Source organism: Hyaena hyaena, unplaced genomic scaffold, assembly GCF_003009895.1.
Source record: "Hyaena hyaena isolate Hyena2069 unplaced genomic scaffold, ASM300989v1 scaffold_381, whole genome shotgun sequence".
NCBI classification, from domain to species: Eukaryota; Metazoa; Chordata; class Mammalia; order Carnivora; family Hyaenidae; genus Hyaena; species Hyaena hyaena.
Window position 1 is genome coordinate 1,055,818 of NW_024081012.1, and position 23,816 is coordinate 1,079,633.

At 37.1% G+C, this 23,816-nt stretch overlaps 1 protein-coding gene across 2 annotated transcripts in view; it reads left to right on the forward strand.

Moving 5' to 3' along the window:
• Positions 1 to 23,816, forward strand: part of ARHGAP15 (Rho GTPase activating protein 15) — a 629,407-nt gene that overhangs the window by 386,772 nt on the left and 218,819 nt on the right. For both annotated transcript variants that reach the window (XM_039250736.1, XM_039250737.1), the window contains exon 10: positions 11,443 to 11,541. In XM_039250736.1, coding sequence (XP_039106667.1) covers positions 11,443 to 11,541 — 99 coding nt within the window. The remainder of the gene's footprint in view (positions 1 to 11,442; positions 11,542 to 23,816) is intronic.

Sequence of the window (23,816 nt, forward strand, 5' to 3'; positions counted from 1 at the left end):
TACATTGTTTTCTCTTATCATTCATTCTTTCATTTATGTAGTCATTTGGCAACCAGAAGAGAATGTAGTAGAATGCAATAGAAATACAAAGGGAAGAAAGTATATTTATCTTGTTCTACTGTATATAGTTTCCTTTACCTTGAATATTCTTTTCCAGCTTCCTTTACCTAGTAAACTTGTATTCATTTTTGCTTTTCCAGCTCAAAGTTACCAATTCCATGAAGCCATCCCTGTCTTCCTCATTCTGAATTAATCCTCTCTTCTCTTTTTTCCCCCAAACTGTAATTTCAACATTTGATTATTTTACTGTCTTTCAGCTGGACTGTGAGCTCTATCTGGTAGACTAAAGACCATCTCACTCAATTTTCCTTCCGGGGTAGTTGTAGCCTGATAAAAAGTAGAAATGAAAGGAAGCAGGACATGAAATCTTTCGGTGACTTTACAATTACTGTTTGTTTACAATTTCATGTTCCTTCTGGTGGAAACTTCTGTCCATGGGCGCTCCTTTGATGAGCCAGCTCCTCTCACCAGCCTTTCACAACATCAGGCTATCCTATGTTAGGTTCTTAGACTTCTCTTCTTTTTTGCATCCTTCTTCTCAGAGTACTGGTATTATTAAAATATTCCAGGGCTGAAATATTCCAGTCCTGTGGCTTTCAGATCTATCTATAGGCTTTCTAAACTTAAAACTTCAGCTTCATGCTCCAGACTCTCAAGACTCTACCCTTGCATGTTCAAATATCTATTTGTCATGTCCTGGGATGTTTGGTTGACATCTCACATTTATCTAGAGCAACCCTTGATTCCTTGGTTCTGGCATGTTCTCCATCCCAGGAAATACCACTACCATTTGCCAGCTGGAGTCACCCACATTTCTACTTTCCTGCTCTGATCAGTAAATCCCACCTTAAAATAATGTTCTAAAGTCAACTGCATTTAGTCACTCCCGTTGTTACCAGCCTTCTCTAAGCACCATTATCTCTCCCTGAAATACATCACCAACCCCCTAAGTAGCCTCTGCTTCTTTTCTTGACTCTCTTAAATACAGTATTCATACAGCAAATGAAGGATCATTTAAAAACATAAGTCACATGATGTCACCCCTACGCTCAATAATTGCCAATTACTTAGAATAAAACCGTACTTAAAATATCTGATGACCTTCCTGTGACCTACTGGGTTCTACCTGCTTTGGCCCCCCAGGCTACATTTTCAGTTTCATCTGCGACCATACTTCCTGTTTGTCACCTCACTCCAGGCACACAGGCTTTCTTGCCATTCCCCTACTGCACCCAGCTTACTCCACAGCCTTAGGCATTCGCTGCTCTTCTGAAAGCTCTCCTTGTGAATTGGCGTGATTCACACCTTCACTTCTTTTGATCTTTACTCAGTGAAACGCCTCTCCTGACAATGCCTCCTTGTAGCTCTCTATCTCCGTCTTACTCTATTTTCTCCTAACACCTATCACCATCCAATATTATCATGCATGTATTACATATTAATGTATTTATACATTAATAATATATATTCATGTGCTGCTTAGAGTAGACAAATATTGAAAAATCATTGCTCACTGTTCCATTTGAGTTAATAAACTCCTTGTTGAAGATGCAAATTTCTTCCTGGCTGGCGAACTCACCAAAATGCCCATTGCATTACTTGGCCCAAAACCGAGTTGAGACTTATTTCCATGAGAGTTTAGGAGTCTAAAAGAAGAGACCAAAGAGTACTTCTCAGAAGTATTGTTCAAGGATGAAGACAAAATCATGAAAGATTGGGACTGCTGGAAGGCTGAGAATGAAATAAAGAAAAAAAAAATAGAAGAAGCTGGAGAAGAACTCCACCATTCTATCTGGATAACAGTGGGTCTCTCTTGAACTTCACATTTGAGCTGCTTGTGTCAAAGGATGCTATTCCTGCATTCAACTGTCCAACTTTGATTGGAGACTGCAGACCACGGCTTACCCTTGTTTGGGGATATCTTCCCTATAGTCTGGGTAAATCTCTTGAGGTCCATCTTTCCAGAGCAGATATTGTCATTATTATGTTAGCTTAATGAGCTGCACAAGGATGAATAAACATGTGGGGGGAAACTATATACAAAAGTGTATATATTTAGAATTTCTATTTATTTAGAATTCCAAAGTACTTAAAAGTTTAAAAAGGCTGCTTTTTTCCTGTATTTGCCTCTTATGAGAAAAAAAAATCACAAGTAAACAGGACAATGAGAGAAATTTCCTTCTCTTCCAGAGTATAATAGAGGGAGAACTAGCCCAATTTTCGTTATCTGTGTATCAAAAAACAGGAGCTGATATTTTTAATCAAAACCCCAAGGCACTGTAAAATAACACAGTACTTTCTAAAGCACTTAATATAGATAAAATTTGGTAGTTTTATCACTAAACATATTTTTTGGCACCTTAGTTCAAAGAAATAAGCCATCTGTAAATTATAGTACTTACTCAAACATTCCTCCAAAAATTATCAGTAAAGTTGTGGTAAAATTATATGATGGGGCTCATATGGTGAGTGTTTTAATGGAGAAGAAGGAAAAGTAATAAGGTTGAAAGTGGGGAAAATATACAAGAAAAAGTAGAAGCAGGAGTCTTTGATAAGTAACCTGAAAGTTTTAGTCTAGAAACCTACTCTCAAAAAGAAAACCAAATGTTACTTATAGTTTAAAATCAAAGGATGAATTCAGTTAAATTGCTGAAATTATCCATGTTGAGAATATTACTTTTGCCCTTCAGTGTCCACTGTCTTTCCCTTATGGCAGCCTAGCAGCCTATTGGGAAATGACATGCCCGTGTGTGTAGCATTCAGCGGTAAGGTGAGGAATATTCCAAGTGCATCCTACGTACTATAGAAGCAATTAGAACTATGTTTTCTCTTATCCTAACTCCATTTTGTAACATAATCTCAACCAATTGAGTATCCTCTGTGGGAAACTCCCATCTTGAGCAATTGATGAATATAGACCATTATGACATTGTTGGGGGAGGGGGGGAGTAGGATGGTAATGTAAATAGCATCCTGACCCAGCCCTCAGAGGTAGAAGACAATTGCTGTATTTTCTGTTTCTTATTTCATGAATCTCCTGCGCACCTTAGATTTGACACCTCTCCAACCTCCAGTAATTTCTTTGAGTAATTAATAAGTTACTTTGAGTTCCTACTAAATTCTTTGAGCTCCCTCCTACTCTCATTCCTCAATATCGTTTGAATAAATTCTTTGCTTAAGAGAGCCTCAGTGTTTTTTTTTTTTTTTTTTTTACTGCAGCCAAAACCCTTAACAAATATATCTCACAACCAAAATAGTTGTCTGATGGGGGGGGGGGGGGAGTGGACTGGGGGAGGTCTAAGCCATTCAGTTTGTTATTGTTTTCTGTCCCCCTCTATGTTCTTCATGTATGTGTAGTTTTAGGTGCTTTGTATTTCCTTTTTAAAATTTACTAGACTGGCTGCAACAGCTCTGTGTCCTGAAAGCAGAATAATCATTTTGAAAAGCATGTGGAGACTGTCTCCCTGGGTAAATTATGAGAACACCGTCACATTATTTGAACATTTAACTGCCTCTATTGAGTAGTTTTCCTCATAGTTTTGATTCATTTGGAATCTAACTGACAAAGATCCCATTACTGGGTGTTCTTTCCATAATTTGTCAAAAAAAATGTATCTCAGAGATGAGGCAGAATGAAGCTAATTTGTAATCGGGAAGACTTAACCTAGTTATGCTGACGAACTAACTAAATCGGTCAAAAAGTTTGAGAGCTTAAAGATTGAAACCCACCATTCCCTATTTAAACTCGAATTCATTATGTAAACAACATGATTTATAAGTGCAGTCATGTGGAAGGTCTATTTGTTTTTCTCACCAAAAGATGCTTTCAAAGAAAAATTGCTGAAAATGGATTTTCTCCAATGTGTTGCCTGCCACCCCTGGTAGAAGTGCTGAAGCCGTAGAAGGAAGACATAATAATCACACTAGCCAAGGCCAGAGGCATTTGTGGAGCATTCCAAAAATATTGGCACCCCTGAGCAAGAGGTGTTTTCTAAATACAAAAAGTTGTTAAGAGAGGAAGAAAGGATTACCAGTGAGCCCACAGATGGGAATGTAGGTAGGGAGTCGGGACCTCGGGGTTCTGGACCATTCCCTTTTGGGGAATACCATAAAGAAGAGGAAAGCAGGAAGAAGCTTTACTGTTGTGCCAGGACAACTGGCATGGAAGTTTAGTGGGCAAAGCTAGTTCATTAGTGTTTACCAAGAAAACAGAATACTCTCTCTCTCTCTCCCCTCCCCTTTCCTTTCACCATTTAAAGATAGAAAGTTCTGTGGTTCAAACACATTCCTGTAATTTAATGGTCCTCCTTGGTGTATCAAACTCTGGACTGTATCAAATTTACAGATAGGTGGTGACCCTACAACAGCCCTTAAATTTGACATTGACATTGTAGCTAAATCTTGATGACTTATTTTCCTTAGGTAACACTTTTTACTTTGCAAAGTCATTTTATGTGCATCATCATCTCCTGTAAGTTATATGATCTATCACTTTATGTTGAAGGCTGATGTTGTGGTCAAGATTCTTTTCATTGTAATTGATAGGAACTTGTCCAAACTGCAAAAGTAAGGATGGGATTTATTGAACTACTTAAGTGAAAAATCCAAGGGGTAGCTTCAGGCATGATTGGATCTAGGGGCTATCAAATCTTTATTTCTTCCATCGTTCAACTTGTTTCTACTCTGTTGGCTTAATTCTTTAGTATGTCTTCCCAGAAGATGGCAACAGAACTTCTGGAAGCTCAGACTCATCCTAATACTTTAGCAACTCCTGTAGAAATAAGGCTTCTATTTCCCAGCAGCACTAGAAAAAGCCTTAGGATGTATTTCACTAGATCAACTTGGACCATGTGTTCATGTCTGAACCAATTACTATGGTCAGGGAGAGGAAATGCATGTTCATTCCTGGGGCCAGAGGTGGTGGAGTCAGCACTACTGAAGCCAAATGGTAACTGATATGAGAAAGGTATCATCCCCAAAGAATAATCAGAATGATCTTACCAGAGAATAGGACAGTAGTTCTAGGGCCAATAAAACCAACAGACATCCACCATACTCTTCCTAACCAGTGCCATTTGTTATCAGTGGATCTCATTGAGCTATTTAGCCAAAACTGACCCTTTCTATTGTGAGTGTAAGCCCTCTCCTGAAACCTTCTGGCCAATGCTATGTTCATGTTCTAGTCAAGTTTATTTGGTTTCAATAAGCAGAAGTTCACTCAAAAGTATTTAAATAAAATGGGAATTATTGTCACAATGCAGGATATGACATAGCACCCCATGGAAAGGATATATGATCTCTGGAGTTAGGCAACAGAAAGTGAGAAGCTAAGGTGTGTCTGCTTCATTTGCATCTCTCTGCAAATTAGTTCCTGGCCTAACTCACCCATTGCACATGGCCATCTCCCCAAATGGCTGCCCCTGGCACTCTGTGTCTAAATCTAGGCAGTCTTACTATTCAAATCCCTGGAACTAACTACCTCAGTTTGTAGTAATCTAGTTCTAATTCATTTGAAGGAGAATCTCATTGGCATGGCTTGGATTCTATGACAACCTTTCATTTAAGCAGCTTTACCATAGACACTAAGTTCTTGAATTGCAAAGACATATCTTCTTGGGTGAGCATAACCAGTTTAAAGAGATGCTAGATGTAAGAAGAGATTTTTTGGCTTTTTTGGTAACTAATGAAAGCAAACACCTCCCTTCTGTCTAATGCAGTTCGTCATATCTAGGCTCTTTTGTAGGACACTATTGGCAATCAGGAAGGAGTTTTTTCAGTCAGGGATTGCCTGCACTTGCCCGGACCACCCAGTAAGTGGCAGGGATGCACCTCCCCCACCTCCCACTTTAGACCTCATCCCCTCCAGCACATGGTGGCAACCAAAAACACCCTGGGGTTGAAATTCTCTCTTATCCACCCTACCTCAAAATCCTTCCCAAGTTCCATCTTCTCTAATAATTAATGAATTCCCAGCACTACACTTAAAGCAGGAGTCCATTTGCTGTTTTCACTCTCTCACCTTCTCTTCAGATCTTTTCCGCAATCATCTGCTTTTCAACTCCCTTCTTCTCCTAAAGCCATTTTCTCTCATGGTCACCAGTAGCCTCTGAATTGCCAAAATCCAATGAGAACTTTTTACTCTTGTCTCCCATCATCATTCTTCTGCATCTAAAATGCTTATCCTTATTCCTGAATACCAATTTCTCTATTCTTCTCTAAACCCTCAGTGTTCTGCATGTCAGTCTCCTTTAATCAAGCAAGAAACTTGGAAATCCTCTCTCTCTGGTGGGTTGGCTCGCCTTCTGCATCCAGTTTACAAATCCTACAAAATCACCCCTTGGCTCCATTGTCTTTGGTTAGGTTCTTACCTTCCTTCTTTCCTTAGAGCCTGATGTGCTGTAACTGTGGACGCAAGACTCCATATTTGGGGGCCTCTGTTTCCTCTCCCATAAAATAAGATTAATAGTATCTACCACGAAAGGGTTGACAACTGGTGTAAAGATTTAATAAGGTTAGAATATATAAAGTACTTTGAACCATGCCCGGCTTAGTGTAAGTGCACAACGAAGCTTCACTGTTAATACTACACACACTTGCAATAGCACCAATTACATGATATTGAAAATGTTTGTGAGCACTGTCCACCACCACCACCCCAGACTGTAGGAGATGCTTCAGGCATCACTGCACAGTGATGGAGCTGGAGCACAGTGCCTGGCCTAGAGTGGACATATGATAAAGTCACTGAATGAATGAATCAGAATTTGTATTCTTTACAATATCCAGCAAATGACAGGTGCTCACAAACTAGACGCTAAACTGAATTTGATAGAATAGAATTGATCTTGAGAGAATATAGAGTTAAAAGCGCCATAATATTAGGTAAAGCCTAATGAGTTAATTTTAAGGGGAGGGGCGCCTGGGTGTCTCAATCAGTTGTGTCTGACTTCGGATCAGGTCATGATCTCTGATGTCTGTGAGTTCAAGCCCCACGTCAGGCTCTGTGCTGACAACTCAGAGCCTGGAGCCTGCTTCAGATTCTGTGTCTCTGTCTCTCTCTGCCCCTCCCCTCCTCGCACTCTGTCTCTTTCAATAATAAATAAACATTTAAAAAAATTAAGGGGAGAAAAATTTCCTTTGGGACTCCTTCTTAGGGTGGAATCTAGACTGATGCATAATTCCACATTCCTAACATATTCAGAATTTTTTCCCTATCTATTTGCCCCCCTGCTTCAACTTCTATGTCCTGTCAATTCTCTTTGTTCTCATTCTCATGGCATAGCTTAGGTCACCAACAACCTGGACTCCTGTTACCATCTTTATCAGTAAGCTACTGCTGCATAACAAACAAACATAAAATCTCAGTGACAAACAACAAGAAGCATTTATTTCTGACATGTCTGTGGGTCAAGTGGCCTGGGGCAGGCTTGACTGGATAGCTCTTCTTTAAGCTGCAGATCTGACTAGACTTGTCTCCTGACAGCATTGGCCTCAGATCTGCACCATATGTATTTATTCTGGAGCCCAGACTGAAAGGGCAACAGCTACCCAGGGAAGCTCTTATCTTGGCAATAGCAGAAAAGCAGGCAGGTGAATAGAAATCTGTAATGCCTCTTAAGGCCTCCATCTGGAGCTGACACATTGTCATTTTTACCCACACTGCATTGTCCAAAGCAAGTCTATAGCCAAGTCCAACATCAGTGAAATGGTGCAAATCAGTGTTGCCCACGTTAATGAGTTTTACCACATAGTCACACAGCAAAAGAGATGAATGTATAAATCTAATTCAGAGTAGAGAAAAATTGTGAATGATGATTAAATTTGCCACCCTTCTATCCTCATTCTGGCCTTTATAACACTTTCCTAGGCAATCATATCAGCCTCTTAGCTGATCTCTTTGTGTTCAGTCTTCTTCACAACATGTGCCTCCATTCGATCATGAATGTTTCATCTATAGGGGATAGAATACCCAGTTTAAAATGACTTATATTATGTCACATAATAAGAAATCTAGAAAAAATGTTCTAGATTTAGTTCTTCAATGTCATTGAGGTCTCTTGTTTTTTGTAACCTTTTTAAAAAATCCTACTAGCTTTTGTCTGCAAGCTTGTTGCCTCATGGTGTTAAGATTGCTGCAGTGGCTCCACATATCACATGATTGCACAGTGATGTTCAAAGAAGGAAGAAAAAAGAAAAAATGCCTTAATACACCCCTCTCCTTTGATTTGGTTAAAAAAAAAATCTCTTGTAGTCTCCCAAGTAATCTCCCCTTACATTTTATTGATCAGAGCTCTCTAACCACCCAGAGTTGCAAGGAAGGCAGAAGCCAATAGGGGACATTTTCAGGCTCTGTGTTATGAATAGATCTAAAAACAAGAAGTTGGGGTGGCAATAGTGTATATATTAGAAATCATTGGTACCTGCACAGTTCAAATAATGTAACCTACCTGACTTAATATTTAAGACTTCATAACACCATCTTCATCTTCTTTTAAAGCTTAATACATCAAAATTTCTCTAAGAAAGAGTGAATATTTCCCTCAGCACATATTATTCTTCCTGTCATTGTTCCCATCACTGATATATTTATATGCCTTTCTTCCATTTTCTCTCAATGGCCTTTGATCCCTGCTCTTACCTCTTCAAGTAAGTCTTACTTTTCCTTAAAGATTTATTTCTCCTCTGGTAAGTCTTTCATGGGCAACAAGATGGTTCTGATGCCCCACCAAATGCTCAATGAATATTTGTGAAATAGATTTGAAGCATAACTTCCATTAGAGGGTTGTGTATTTTGTAGCAATTCTTCATAACTATAATCTCTAGCCAATTTAAATGATTCCATTGGAAGTTTTGGGTTATTTTTCTTAAATAGTATTTTATGTCATTTTGTCTTATAGCAGTGGTTTTTTTTGAACAAACCTTTGTTATTGAAGAAGTATTCAAAGCAAATACCCATGATTCTTTCCCACTTGTCTACCCTATGTTGATATTTTTTGAGCTTATAATCTTTGTCTCTTGGATGAAAATGTACATTTTCATATTGAAATATATTATATTGTCACTTTAGCCTTAGTTATTTCCTTCCTTGCTGGGTTGTCCTTAATTTAAGTCATGACCTTTTCTAAGTAGTGGGTGAAAATCATGCCTTCCCTGAAGTCTCACCACATTCGATTTTGACTACCCACTTTGTAATATTTCACTTACCATTCGGTTTTGCTGCATTTTACTTTTCTCCCCACTTCTACTACAAAGATTTTTTTTTAATTTATCAACAACCTCCACTGCTGATTAACGCAGTGTCTTATAGTCAATCATTTAATCAATGTCTGTTGAACTTCTGATATATGCCCAACATTATCCAGTTACTAGCGACCCAGTAAGAAAGTAAATAGGTGTAATCTAGGTGTGCCTGGGTGGCTCAGTTGGTTAAATGTCTGACTTTTAATTTCATAATTTCACAGTTGTAAGTTAGAGCCTGCTTAGGTCTCCATGGGGAGTGAGATTCTCTCTTTCCTTCTCCCTTTGCCCCTCCCCAACTTGTGTATGTACAAATAAAGAAAAAAAGAAGAGGAAGGGAAGGGAAGGGAAGGGAAGGGAAGGGAAGGGAAGGGAAGAGAGGGGAAGGGAAGAGAGGGGAAAGGAAGAGAGGGGAAGGGAAGAGAGGGGAAGGGAAGAGAGGAGAAGGGAAGAGAGGGGAAGGGAAGAGAGGGGAAGAAATAGGTATAGTCTTTACTCTCCTGGGTTTTGCATTCTAATAGTGGAAACAAGTAACCCATAAACACAATCTGATATTCCAAGTGGAGGTAAGTGCTCTAAGGAAAGTAAAACAGGGAAGTATCATGGAGAGTTCCTATTGCAGTGGGGCCATGAAAACAAATGGGTAAGAAAGGCTACAAGACACCTAAGGCAATGGAGTTTCATACAGAGGTCATAATAAGTGCAAAGTCCCTGAGGCAGGACTGTGCTTGGCATAGACAAGCATCAGCAATGTGGATAGGGTGGCTGCAGGCAAGTGATGAGGGGGAGAGAGGAGAAAGGAAGCAAATGAAATCAATTAATGGGTAGAAGGGCAGGTCACATATTGCCTTGGAAGTTTCAGTAGGGAATTGGAGTTCATTTTGAACAATATGGTAAGCCCTTGAACCTTCTAACTATTTGTTTTATCATCAGTAATAACCATTTATGCTGTTTAAAAAAAATCTGGCAATGGGTGGTGGTGATAATTACACAAGAATGTACGTGTAAGAATGCCACCGAACTGTACATGTAAAAATGGTTATGGGGGAATTTTAGGTTATGTATATTTTACCACAATAAAAAATATCTATGGGCGAATTCTGTGGGCCAGAATCTGAGCTAAGCACTAGTGACTATACGAACACATAGGTGATGTAAACACTCAGAATCTTCTTTGAGAAAATACATCCCATATATTATAAGTGTAAATACACAACGCAAAGCAGTATAAATCATTGTACAAATGAGAAGACTAGGGTAGGATTTCAGAGTGTGTTCCCGGAAACATTAGCCTGGAGAGATGCCCTTTGAAATAAAAGGATCTTACTCAAATAAGTTTGGAAATAGTGCATCCTCCAGCCCCTTGTGGAGATTCCCAGTGCATGCTGGCATATCACAGGCTGTAAACTACACAGGAAAGAAACTCATTTAACTTTGTTTAACCCAACATTGCTAAACTGTTTTGATCACCGGCTTTTTTTCCCTCCCAAATTGCCTATTAACATCCCCAGGAAATAGTATTCCAAAGAACTTATGTCAAAAGAGACACAAAGCTGAGATATGAAGAAAAGAATTTGTGGAGAAAATGTGGTTGGAGTGGAGCTAGAAAGGAAAGGAGATACTTAGAGTAGAGAAGAGGAAGGGCATTCAAGGCAAGAGAGATGTTAAGAAATTCACTTCAAAGTAAATCTCCTGGAACCTGCGTCTTCAAATATCATTGACCCATGGAATGAATCTTTCAATATACTGATAAAATTATGATTTTGGTGATTGCTGATAAATTTCTTCTAAAACAGTCAATACACCAATTCATTAAGATTAATTATTTTGTAGAAGTTTTCTTAATCCCTTGTCATCATTTTATAAACAACGAAGTTATGCCCAGAGAGACTATCACTTACTCTGTCATCCCTGCCTAATCGATGGCAGAGTGTTAGTTTTCCTTCTCTGGGGCCAGAGTCTTGTTCCATGAAGGAGGGGGTTATGGTCTTTGTATCTCTGCACTGGACCCTTTGGAATTAAAGCAAAAAATCGTTTCCTATGCAAGACACAGATTTCAGCCTGCAGTGGATATGGAAACAGAATCAAATTAAAGAACAACGCAATCTTGGATTTTAATGAAGCTCATCTTTGTTTCTTTTGCAGATCAAATTTTTGGCTCTCATCTGCACACAGTGTGTGAACGTGAAAATTCCACAGTTCCACGGTTTGTAAAGCAATGCATTGAAGCTGTCGAAAAAAGAGGTGGGTAACTGAATATGTAGCAATTTTCCCCATTAGCGCACCCTCTAAACAACCAATGCTCAAGTTAACAGCGCCACTTGATTTGTCTGGGAAGCCATGCAATTAAAACTTGACTTTTGTTAATCGGTTAAGAGGATCAGGTTTCTTATTAACTTCAGTTTGTTTTTACAATAGGGACATCAGTAATTCCCACTAATGTTCTCTTTTTTTAATATTTTGTCTGTCTGACATGTTGTTGATTCAATCGCAAACTTCTTGTTTTCAAGCCAGTGATAAAACATTCATAAAATATCAGCACTCACAGTGTTAGAACCCTCCTAACATTCATGCTGATAGATGTTGTGCCAGAACAATTTTTGGTAAGCCCCCAACATTACCCAAGTGAAGCAAATAGCATTCCTACTTGCAAACAGTGATATCCCATCTTCTGTGTGTTTCTGTTCAATATAGAATATGGCTAACTGGTTTTCCTAGAACAATTATCAGATGCACCTCCAGTGTTAAGATGACCTTTGGTTCCTATATTTCAACATTCTGTTCTTCATCTTAAATTATTTCATCTTACCAAAGGGAACAGAACAAAACCCAATTGACTCATCATTTCTATGCTGGTCTATCTGTGGGGTGTTTTTCCTTCAGACTATGACTTCATTCATTCAAGGTCATTTTCCCTGAAAGATACATACAGTAGATGCAGAATCTCAAAAAAATGTATTGTATAAAAATGTGAAGCTTCATCACCATCTGTTACAAGTTTACAACATATTCCCAGGATCTAGGGGGATATATATCATGTAAAAGATAGAGGTGTTTTCAGAAAAAGAATTGGTGAATCTATTCCCATTTTCAGCTCCCAGTCTCTTAAAACAATAGAATCAAGGGGGAAAAATATCTTTACCAAGTTATCTACTAGGAAAAAGCCATTTTAATTCTCTCAGTGTTACCTGGCTTTATTATAGAAGCATAATAAAAATGGTCTGCAATTTCCAACTCCTGGAAATTCATACTTTAATTATACTGTAAGGACAGCCTTGGGATCCTATTATTCCCATATCAGTAGGGAATGAGAGAATAACAAGAAGGGGACGAGTGGGTAAGGAAGGTAGATAAAGAAAGTGGCTTTGGGGGAAAGCGTATCAACACATCAGAGAGAAGAGCTGGGGGCTCACAGAGAGTAGAAAACAGTAAAAGCAGAATGAACACAGAAGAGGTATCTGTGAGGAATGGAGTCAATTGGAGTTTAGAGAGAAATGTGTTTTTATTGCATGTTGCAATCGCATTTAATTTCATAAGTTCATAATTTAAGAATAAATATTATTTAATAAGTACTTAAGGCCAAAATGGATCACTGAGAATGTTAAAATGTTATTATGGCCAATAGCTAAATTATCATCATTTTCAGGAGATCTTCATCCACTTATAAATACTCAGCCCTGACGGTGTGAACACTCTTATATTAGAGCTAATATCCAAATAGGACTTTGGGGGGAGCCGTACATAAAAAGACCTGTGCACATATAAAAAACCGGGGAGGGGGGGCTCTGTACCTCTTTGCATATGTACATACCCTAGGCAAAATGAAAACTCTGCTAGGTATAGCCTTGTGGTATGCAGATACCATAATATTGTAGTGTAGAAAATATCTATAAATAGAAACCGTATCTTCTGTTCACAGCATTTGTTGGTGATTTTTAATAAAATAAGGCAATGTTTTTGCTGACAGCAGCAATCATATCTAGCATTATGTTTCATTGTCCCAGTGTTTACTCTTAAAATGAATTTGTCGAACCAGCACTAAACAGGCACTAATCACACATATGATTATTAAAATAAATCCTAAGCATTTTAATGAAACTCAAAGACTTTACAATTCCACAAAGCAACTGATAATTCAAAGCACTTTGGCAGCATCAGCTTAAAGGAACTCTATGGAAATGTTCAATAAAAACTCAGAGGCACAAGATAAACCTCTCACATCATTGCAAGATTTACAAATGTGTACTTTTGATTATATTTTTCTATGATCATTTTGTTGGATTAATATTCTTACATTTATACGCCAATTCTATTTACTCAAAGTGTTGTTTTTACTAAATTCTGGCAGAGAGCACCTTAGGACCGAAATAATTTATGTGAATCTAAGTCCAATGTTTATGCAGGCTTCTGATGACATTTTATGCTGGGGTTGGTATTAGGAAGTAGCATATAAAGGTGCCAAGTTTCTCGGCACGGCTGGGACTCAGAGTATCTAGAGCCCTCCTTCTAATGGCCAGATCCTCTTCCAGCCAAGATCCTCAACTGTGGAGTCATGGGAAATGCTCATGGACCAGTTATGGGAAAAGCACATTTAATGAGAATTGTGTGTCTACTTTCACACTCTTAGGGAAGTGTCCTAAAACAAAACAAAACAAAAACAAAACAAAACAAACAAACAAAAAACCTCACTATAGTGTACACAAACTACTCTAAAATGATTTGTTTCCTTTCTCTCTTTTTCTTTTAAGATTATTGTCCCTACCTTTACAAAAAATTCATCCTTAAATTGTAGCTGTATTTTTTAATGTTTATTTATTTTGAGAGAGACAGAGAGAGAGAGAGAGAGAGAGCGAGAATTCCAAGCAGGCTCCATACTCAGCACAGAGCCAGACGTGTGGCTCGATTCCATGACCACGAGATCATAACCTGAGCCAAAACCAAGAGTTGGATGCTTAATTGACTGTGCCACTCAGGCGCCCAAATAGCTATTTTTTTAAATGCGTCTTACATGCTTGATTTTGAATAAAACAGTAGCAGGGAAGCAGTTCTCACCATTGATTGACTGACTCATTCATTCATTAATTCATTCATTTGTTCATTCATTCATTCAGTTATTTGTCTTACTTGTTTACAATTGACAGAACCAAATTGCTCATGCTCCCATTGTCTCCACAGGGAAACTCTACCCAGTGCTTGGCATTCTTTACTCAACCCTGGTAAAGTGATATTAGTCACATTTTAAATTTTGCATGCCTAGAATAAAATTTATTAGTGAGCCAAATGTAAACCAATTTAGCGAATAACTTGTTTAGTGTGCTTCCTTATCTTGATTTGGTTTCCTTTACTCCTCTTAACCACCAGGGCATTCTCCCCCTCACCAACTATTATAACCAGATAAAAGTTATTTCTGTGGTTTCTGACATTGTCTGCTCAGCCTAAAGAACATATACAAAACTTGGAAGGAACTTGTAAGGGAGCGTGTTACCCTTTAAAGCTCCTCCAAGTGGTTTATTCACATTTGTGTCGCCTTTACAGTTGTAGACCATATACTATAAAACCTTAGTTTGTGAGCATAATTTGTTCCAGAAACATGCTTGTAATCCAAAGCACTCATATATCGAAGTGAATTTCAAGAACCATTGGCTCAGTGGTGACCATGTGACATTCAGCATCACGCACTACTCATATTGTAAGACATCTCTCATTTATCAAGTTCAAATGTATTAGAAATGTTTGCTCCTCTTGCAGAACACTCACAGAACAAGTTACTCACAATCCAAGGATTTACTGTATATGAGAATCGTGAGTAGCCAAAGAAAAACTCAGTTTATATTTCTTCTTCTAAAGCAGTTTCTGTGAAAATATTGAATCATTGTTCAGCTAATGCTCAATACATATGATAAGGTGACCCAAAGCATGAGATCATCTGAAGCTTTTCTTTGAGGTCTGGGGGAATAAGCATGCAGAGGGAGGCATTGGACATACCAGTGGTATGTAGATCTAACCAGTGAGAAGTCTGTTTTTTCACTACTTTATGGAAGACTTTGTGTTGTCTAGCATGACCCTAAAGCGGGCAGAGATTGCTTACTTACAAATAGGATTATACCTGTATCTGCCAGAAGACAAGGTCTTAGGAGATGTGACAAAGTATGTAGTCTAAACTCGTGTAACTCGTTTTAAGACCGTAACCTATCATTCTTGTTATGTAACTAGCTGACAACTAGTGCATTACTGAGAAAGAGCCATACACAATACCATTGTAAGCATTCAGTAAATGTTGTTTGAATGATATAACCAACATCAAGTGTTTATTGTATTTCCACAACAAGCAGCTATTTACTGCCGACCCCTGTGTCATCTTCCATACTACAGCTGAGAATTTACAGGAAATATACATTAAACAAAAAGATCTGAGTACCAAACTATGGTGAGTGTTATGAAAGAAAAGGATAGATACTAGAGGAGAAAAATAAGCATTACAATATTCTGGTTTAAGGTAAGGGGAGTTTGTCTGCTTAAAAATCACGTAACAGGGAGTAGGGAGAAAGAGGAGATATTAGTGAAAGGGCACAAAATTGCAGTTATATGGGACAATGAATCTAGATATCTAATGGACAGGCATGATGACTATAGTTAACAATATTGGGTTAGATACTGGAAATACGCTAAGACAGAAGATTGCAGGCATTTGATCACACACACAGATTAGCAAATATGGGAGGAGATGATATGTTACTTAGCTTGACTGTAGTAATCGTATCAAATCATCAGGTACACCTTAAATATATCCAATATGTTATTAAATACTAATTAATATTAAATATGTTTAATATTAATATACAATTAAATATATGTTTAAATGACACAATAAACCCTGAAAAATAAGCACATATTTGTCTCGCATTAGCCTTCCACTAAGAGTAGAAGTTTAATTTAACCTTATTTGCCAGGTTATTTTCTTGACGTATTAATGCAATGCAATACAATGCAAGGAGTCAGTTCATGTGACCTGCCCAAAACGCATGCCTTAATGCTAAGCCAGTGCTTTTTCCACCCAATAATACCAAACTTTCCCAAAGACTTCTTTTTATATAGTAATGGATAACGAAAAAACATATTTCCCTTCTAAATATATTTTATATGTCCAATATATTTTTGTTTGTAAGGGAATAAGACTGTTGGACTAATTATCCAAATTAATTCCATTTGGATTAGGCATTCATCCTTTGGAATATGGTTTAACAACACGTTCTCCCTCCATAAGTCTCACTTCTAATCACTATGCCCCCAAACTATGTAACAACATTGAAATGACACAGATCTGTTGCGAACAATGTGAATGTACTTAACACGACTGAACTGTACATTTAAAAATGGCTAAGATGGTAAACTTTATATTATGTGGGTTTTTTTAACCACTCTTAAAAATAAATGATACCAGGTCTTTCAAATTGGGTGATTCCAGCTCTAAGCTACTTTGCAGAATGTCTCAGCAGAAGCTAATCAACAAGTTTGTCCTCTTTCTTTTTGCTGGAACACAAAATACTATGACAAGAATGATACACAAAGTTACATTTTTGACTTGGTGCCTAAAAGCCACCCTGGGATCCATAACCTTGCTTTAAAGATTTAAGAAAGACCTTTAGTCTACTTCTGAGAAGGTCCTTAGCCTCAAAAACTTTATCTCTCAACTTGACTTCTTAGCAGCTGTTATATTTTTTTTGCTGTCGTTTGTTTGACAGGATCCAGTTATAGGTTCCGATGTCTGTTTAAAGAAACAAGGAGGCTGTTGGCTTTAAAATTCCCTCATTGCTTGTGTGATCAGCATTTTCCCAGGCTTTTCTACATAGTTTGCCAAGCAAAGGGACTGACCTTTTGTAGCAAACACTTTTTCATTTCAAAATGCTCACTTTGATTTTTGTCCCATTTTATGCTCATTCCAAACTGTTTACAACCCACTAAAAATGACTGTGAATTATATGTTTGTGTAATGGATTCCTTTTGTGGTCGGAGTGGAATGTTTACTTTGAACAATTAGTTATCTTTGGGTAGATTATAGCAACTTGGAAAAAAGAATGGCTAAAATTATTATTATACCTTAACTATTTCTTTTTGGTAATTCCTCTGCTATTACACGAAGTTTGAGAGAAGGTCACATGAACAGGCCATTGGCATTCCAATGGGGGAATATTTGGACATATTTGTTAATATTATAAGAAGGCATAGTTATATACCTACATCAGGGATATCCTTATCTGATTCATTAAAATTTAGAACATGGAATACACATAAATACACGGGTATTCACTATATATATATGTTATATTTGCATATTAGGTAAGGCATGCATCTAATGTATTTATTATACAAATAATATACATGATTATAGTATCACTATTATGCTAAGATATACCAAGCATTATAATTGTTAATATAATTTCCTGATACTCAAGTCAGTGCACCAGTCTGCCTCTCAAGGTCCTAGCAAGTGTTCACTTGCAAAAATAAAACTTTGCATCGTCTTTTCCCAATGCCTGAGAATCCAGGCCCCTAAAGTACAGATCAAATTGCCTTCACTAGACAAGCTTTGCTCCCAGTTCTGCTAATTTTGTACTGTTCATTCTTTCCCACTTTGGGATAATCTATTATAGCTGGATCCAGGCACGCACGAAAGGCGGATACTTCCACGAGGAATGTGCAATTTGTACTGTTTAGCTTGTGACGAGATTCTTGAAAACTTTTATGATTCTATCTTGCTCCAGAGAGACTTCTGCTTGCTCGTTTTATAAGCAGTGAGTGAAAAAAAAAAAAAGAATAACAAAAACAAAACAAACTGATAAAAATTACATGCTCAAAAAAAAAAAAATCAAGAGTTCAAGATAAGCACTTTTTCTTTTTCCCCAGAGAATATTTGTGGACTGAACAAAAATGTTTCTGAGGGCACTGACCTATGTGTTGGTCGGTTTTTGTTTTTGTTTTTTTTTTTCCATGCCTAAAGTTAGGCATTCGCATGCAATTCCAAAAGAGCCGATCCCCAAAAACTCCATGAAAGTTTGCAGCAAAATTTCCTTAGGTTTTACTTCTGAGTTGAAATTAAGTCCAGTTTCGTGCTTTTGTGTTTTGTGCTTTGTTTTGTTTTGTTTTGTTTTAGTGCAACCCAATGACAACCACCTTCCTGACAGCTATAGTGTTGTGCTAGGTCCAAATTGAAATTGGCTCTTTAGGGTAGTCACGCTGGGGCCTCTGTGTCTGTAAGAAAGCCACATTCAGGGCTAGAGGGGAAGACAAAATCAAAAAAGAGTAAACAGGAAACAGCCAGCAAGAGTATAAAAGAGAAACTGGAAAAGACAACCGAAAGAAATCAGAGATGACAAGGTGGAAAGAAAAAACACTGCGTTTTGCAATTAAGAAAACAAATGTGGATAAAACGGCAATCTTGTGAGGTCTAGTAATGAAGAGAAGACAGTGATTGAACCAGTTACCAAGTCGACCATAGTTACCTGATACCTGCTTTTCTGTTCCAGAGAAATTTATCCCTGCTGAAGAAAATGCTCTTTAAGCTAAATCTTTCCATGAATAGCAAGCTTACTCGGAATGTTCACAAATTCTGTGTGTTCATGTGGTTAGGAATTAACTCACTGTACTCATTAATGACATTTAATGGCATTTATCTACATCTAGCAATACACAACAGTCTTATTATCAAAAAGAGAGCTTAAACATAACAGAAGTTAATGGAGGAGTAAGTGTGCAGTTCAATAACCAGAGAGGCTATCTAACATATCCAGCAATGTGGCTCTGGTCACATCAGTCAGTGGATATTCCCACACTTTTGCATCCAGAATGCATGAGAATAAATAAAGTCTCTTCCCAGATAAAGCCTGAGTCTAATTTCCAACCTCCACCCCCACATCCACCCCCATGCTGAAGTTTGGGTTCTTACCATACTTTTCCCTTTGAGTCAGTGGGAAGGAAATAGAGCCAAACGTAATACCCTTGGAAATTAGTCTCTTTTTTGTGTGAATGAAGGATTTAAATAATGCAACACCTCCTCATGTTGAGACGTAATACTCTAAAATATCCTATAGTGGTATCATTTATATGATGAGAGTTCTGGGTCTGGGAGTTTTTCTATTATAAGCCCCCATATTCAGAAGTTAATAGTTCAACCATAAAAATAATCTTGGCTGAAAGTTGGCAGGATGTTTTAGCCTAGAAGGAAATGTTTACAAAATTTGAAAAAAAAATCACATGCATTTGGAAAGCTTTCAGGTTTTCAATAAAAAGGCACAAAAAAAAAAATAAGGCAGACAGAGATTTTCAAATATTTGTTGCCCTGGAATTCAAAAATGGATTTGTAGTTTTTAAATAGAATTTTTAAAAGTTCTTGTTGCATGATGTGAAACAACTGATTAAAAAAATAAATTATCAAAACTCTCACAGAGTGAGAGTGTCACTTCATTTTGTGAGACGATCTGTTGTTTATTGAACAAGATCTATACATTCTATTTTTTACAAACATATCCCTAGAGCTTAAAAATTTGTGATAATTAAGAAACCTTATATTAATTCCAGAAGCTATGAATGAGACCAAAATACTGTGCTATACTCTTTTGCGGGTTTCCTAATAAACAATGTTTCCTTTTAAAATATCTAGAAAAGAATTTCCTTTTCCAAGGAATTTTCACACTTTCAGATACGTCGTGTCCAACTTAAGCATTAATCATTGATCTGCATATTTAGTAAAAAAAAAAAAAAGGCATATAGATTTCAGAAGTAGTTGCATGGGTCTGTATAATTGAACATGGCATATTTCCTCTTTGAGTATTTTGGAGTAATTTAGCCATCCCCTGAAAAGATTCATGTCTTAGAGATTCTTCTAAATTCTGTGAAAAGTTATCTAAAAGTCTGATAGACTGTGGAATTAGAAGTATTTTTCTTGGGTTCAAATAATCTTTTCCTTACTAGTTTTATACCTTTTTGCAGAATTTTATACTTTTCAAGCCACCTCCTATTTTCAGTTCAGAAAAAAAGGGGGACAGGACACTTTGAGAGGAAAACTGTGCAAAACCAAAATAACTCTAAAATACTACTGGAAGAGTACTTGAGCCTATAGTAGACTATAGATCCAAGATGTAAAATCACAGTGTTTTCAAGGAAATAAGAATGTTCTGAGATTTAGAGTGAAAACATAGCTTATAGAAGAAAAATATTTAAAATATTACCTTCAGTGCATGGTCTGGTACTTGATATAAAGAGTATGAATATATTTTTAACTCTTCACAGTGCCAGACACATAATGGGTTATCAATAAATGATGAATGAATGGATTAATTATCTTCAACATTGCTTGAATCTTTGTGGAAAGTTGTACAGCATTGCTTCACTTGCCTATGGTTGAAACCTAGATGGTCAATGACCAACAGTGGTTGATTGAATGCAGCTGTATGATTTGCATGGATTCCAAATCTGCTTCTTAAACATGTAAACAATTCTGATAATAGTATATTATGTTGTTCTAAATGATATTCTTCTCCATCTGTACCCAACTATGCTAAACATTTGAAGGTATGTTTTCTTAAAGATTTTATGCTCCTCAGTTTTGGGATACTACATTTAAGTGCACCATGAAGCAGCTAATGGGATACGTGTTCTCTACTCATTTTTATCAGAGGAAGTCATATCCCATTAGTCATTGTTTCAACAGCAATAACCTGCTGTTTTTAATCAAGTAATTGAACGGCAACTATGATTTATAAGTGACATGCCTAAGTACAGTCAAGAGCAAGTTTGGATCTCATGACCCACATAGAGAGTGGAGAACCACTTCTTCTCCTATGTTTATTTTTTTCTTTTCGTTTAAGTCAGACTTTGAATAACCTGCTGGTGCTGTTTTGTGTTAGTTTACTGTCCTGTGAACATCTCATCTTCTTGATTCAGCATTTATTTTCTATGTAAATCTCAAGAAATTTTTATTCTGATGATAATATTTTGAGTTGAAAGAGTCTGTCAAAGAATTTGAAATAAGATATATATGGTCAACTACAAAGAATTATCAATTTGAGGCTAATGAAGATGATTTTGCATGATTTTGCTATTGGATATTGATTTTATTTTCCCCAAATTTACTTCACAGCAGGAAAGTTAAACTCTGCTGATACTGTTGAGAGCTGTCTAAAGACTTTGAATATACCAGTGCCATTAAAATATGACTATTATCTTTCTCGTTTTAAAAAATGGTGCTCTTCTTGTTATGTTTTACAGTTTTGGCCATTTGGGCTAACTTAACTCTTTAGGCTTCCTACTGGGCAGTGGACTACCTAGCACACAGTACTGTAATCACTGTAGTAAGGTTTCTTTCCTTTTGTCTTAAAGGTAGGCAGTTGGCATGTATTTGAAATTGCATGGCATAATATTGGAGTCCATGTCGTTAACCTAGAGTTTGATAGATTAAGAAATGTGCATTTTCCTCTGGATTTAATTCTTGAGTCTGGTATTTCTTTTCCCATTCTTTCTGTGTGATCTCAATGATACCAAAACCTTCAAAGGTTTCTTCAATGACTTCAAAATTCTATTTGAGAATGACTTCTCAAGCAACGTTTTACTCTCAGATCTGAGGTCTAAGAGCAACCCTTCTTGAATTTTCCTCTGGCATCTGGAATTCAACTTTTGCAATCAACATTTATTGCTTTACCTAACAAACCTATTCCTCCTTTATTCCTTAAGCCAGTCAATAGCATCATGGCCTATTTCCCTAAAAAGAAACATGTTTGACATTTTAGATTGTTCTCTCTACTTTCATGGAGCATCACCAGGTCTAATAATCTCTCATTTTTTACTATCTCTTGAATGTGATTCTTCCTTTTACCTGTCATGGCCTTGATTAGAACCCATAATTTCCTTTGAAATCTCCTAATTAATATCATTGCCTTTGTTCTATTTTCTTTCCAGGCCATCCTTCTCAATGATGACAACATTATTCCCCTTAAACACAAGTAGAATTGTATTATGCCTTCTTAGAATGCCTCTTTAATGGTTTATTTTCCTCATCTGGATAAACAAAATTTCATATTAATTGTTCCAAAAGCATATTTCCTCAGTCCACTGTCCAGCATCATATTCTTATAAGCTGTTTCCTTTGCTCCAGGAATATCAACTACATCAAGTTTTCCAAAGATGGAGATTTTGTCCATGTGCTATTCCTTCTCTCTAAGGACCTTCTCCTTACCTATCCAACTGCCACATTCACATTCATCCTCTTGTGCATAGGCACAAAAGTCCCCTTCAAGGAATAGTCTGATTTATATCTTCAACCACCCCTCCATGGTTTCTCGAACATTATTAGGATTTCTTTCCACAGTGTTCTAGTGACAGCTTTGCTCTCCATAACATAGCCCTTATTTGGGGCTGTAATGGCTGCTTTCATTACCTGTATCTCCATCTAGAATATAAGTCCATGAGTCTATGCATTGTGGCTGGTTCATCTCTGTCTCCTCAGTGCTTAACATACAGAAGCTGGCTTATGGTAGGGGCTCAATTCATGATGTAAGATTAAATAGATGAACAGATGGATATTATCCAAAATTCCTTTTTCATCTCATCCATCCTTAGAGAATTAAATCTCATGTACTGAAGATGCATTTAACTGATAGAAAAGATAGTGATTAAATGTCTCTTGAAACATAATGTCAAGTCATATTATCCAGAAAGTAGAGAAACCACCTTAAACGTGAAAGTAAGAGGAGTTCTTTGATTGCTTGCACCATGGGCAATATGTATCTATACCAACAGCAATATCTATATCCATATCTTTGTGTATACCAGATTAGTAATAGTCTATAATAGGGTAAGACAGAAATAGAGCAATGACTCTGGTATTCACAACAGGTTTCAAAAAAAAAAAAAAAAAAAAACCAGACTTTCTCATCCTTCATAGGGCAAAATCAGTCTCTCAACAAATAATGTTAAATTATTTCATGAACTTGAGGGATTCAGCTAACTACAGCCAAATTGGATGCTTTTGAGATCTATCAGTATCATAAGAATAGGACATCTTTCTGGTTCTTTTATATATAACCCTCTGGGCATTGTGCCTACTTCCCTGTAAGTTTGTGTATAATTTTTCCCATTATCATCCCCTAGGTCTCTTTCACCATTACCACTTTCCAGGCAATCACCATCCACTGAAAAGACATGTTTCTGATGATCTTTTCCCAAATATATTAGCTTGCATTATTTAAGGCTAAATCTCTTTTTATTGTTTCCTGCTCATATTTCTAAACTCCTTAAGTCCATTTGTATGATTCTTTTGTCTTCACAGATGTCCACAGTGCCTCACAATTTAGTATCATCAGCAAATTTAATTAATGCTCTGTTTACCTCTCTTTCTAATGAAACCAGTCCCTTGCTTCATTTCATCATACAAAGTAAAAATATATTGGCAATAAAACAGTCCGAAGAAATGTTCCCTCACAGTAGGAGGGGAAGTTAAGGATACAGCAAAGAACCGTGTGGTGAGT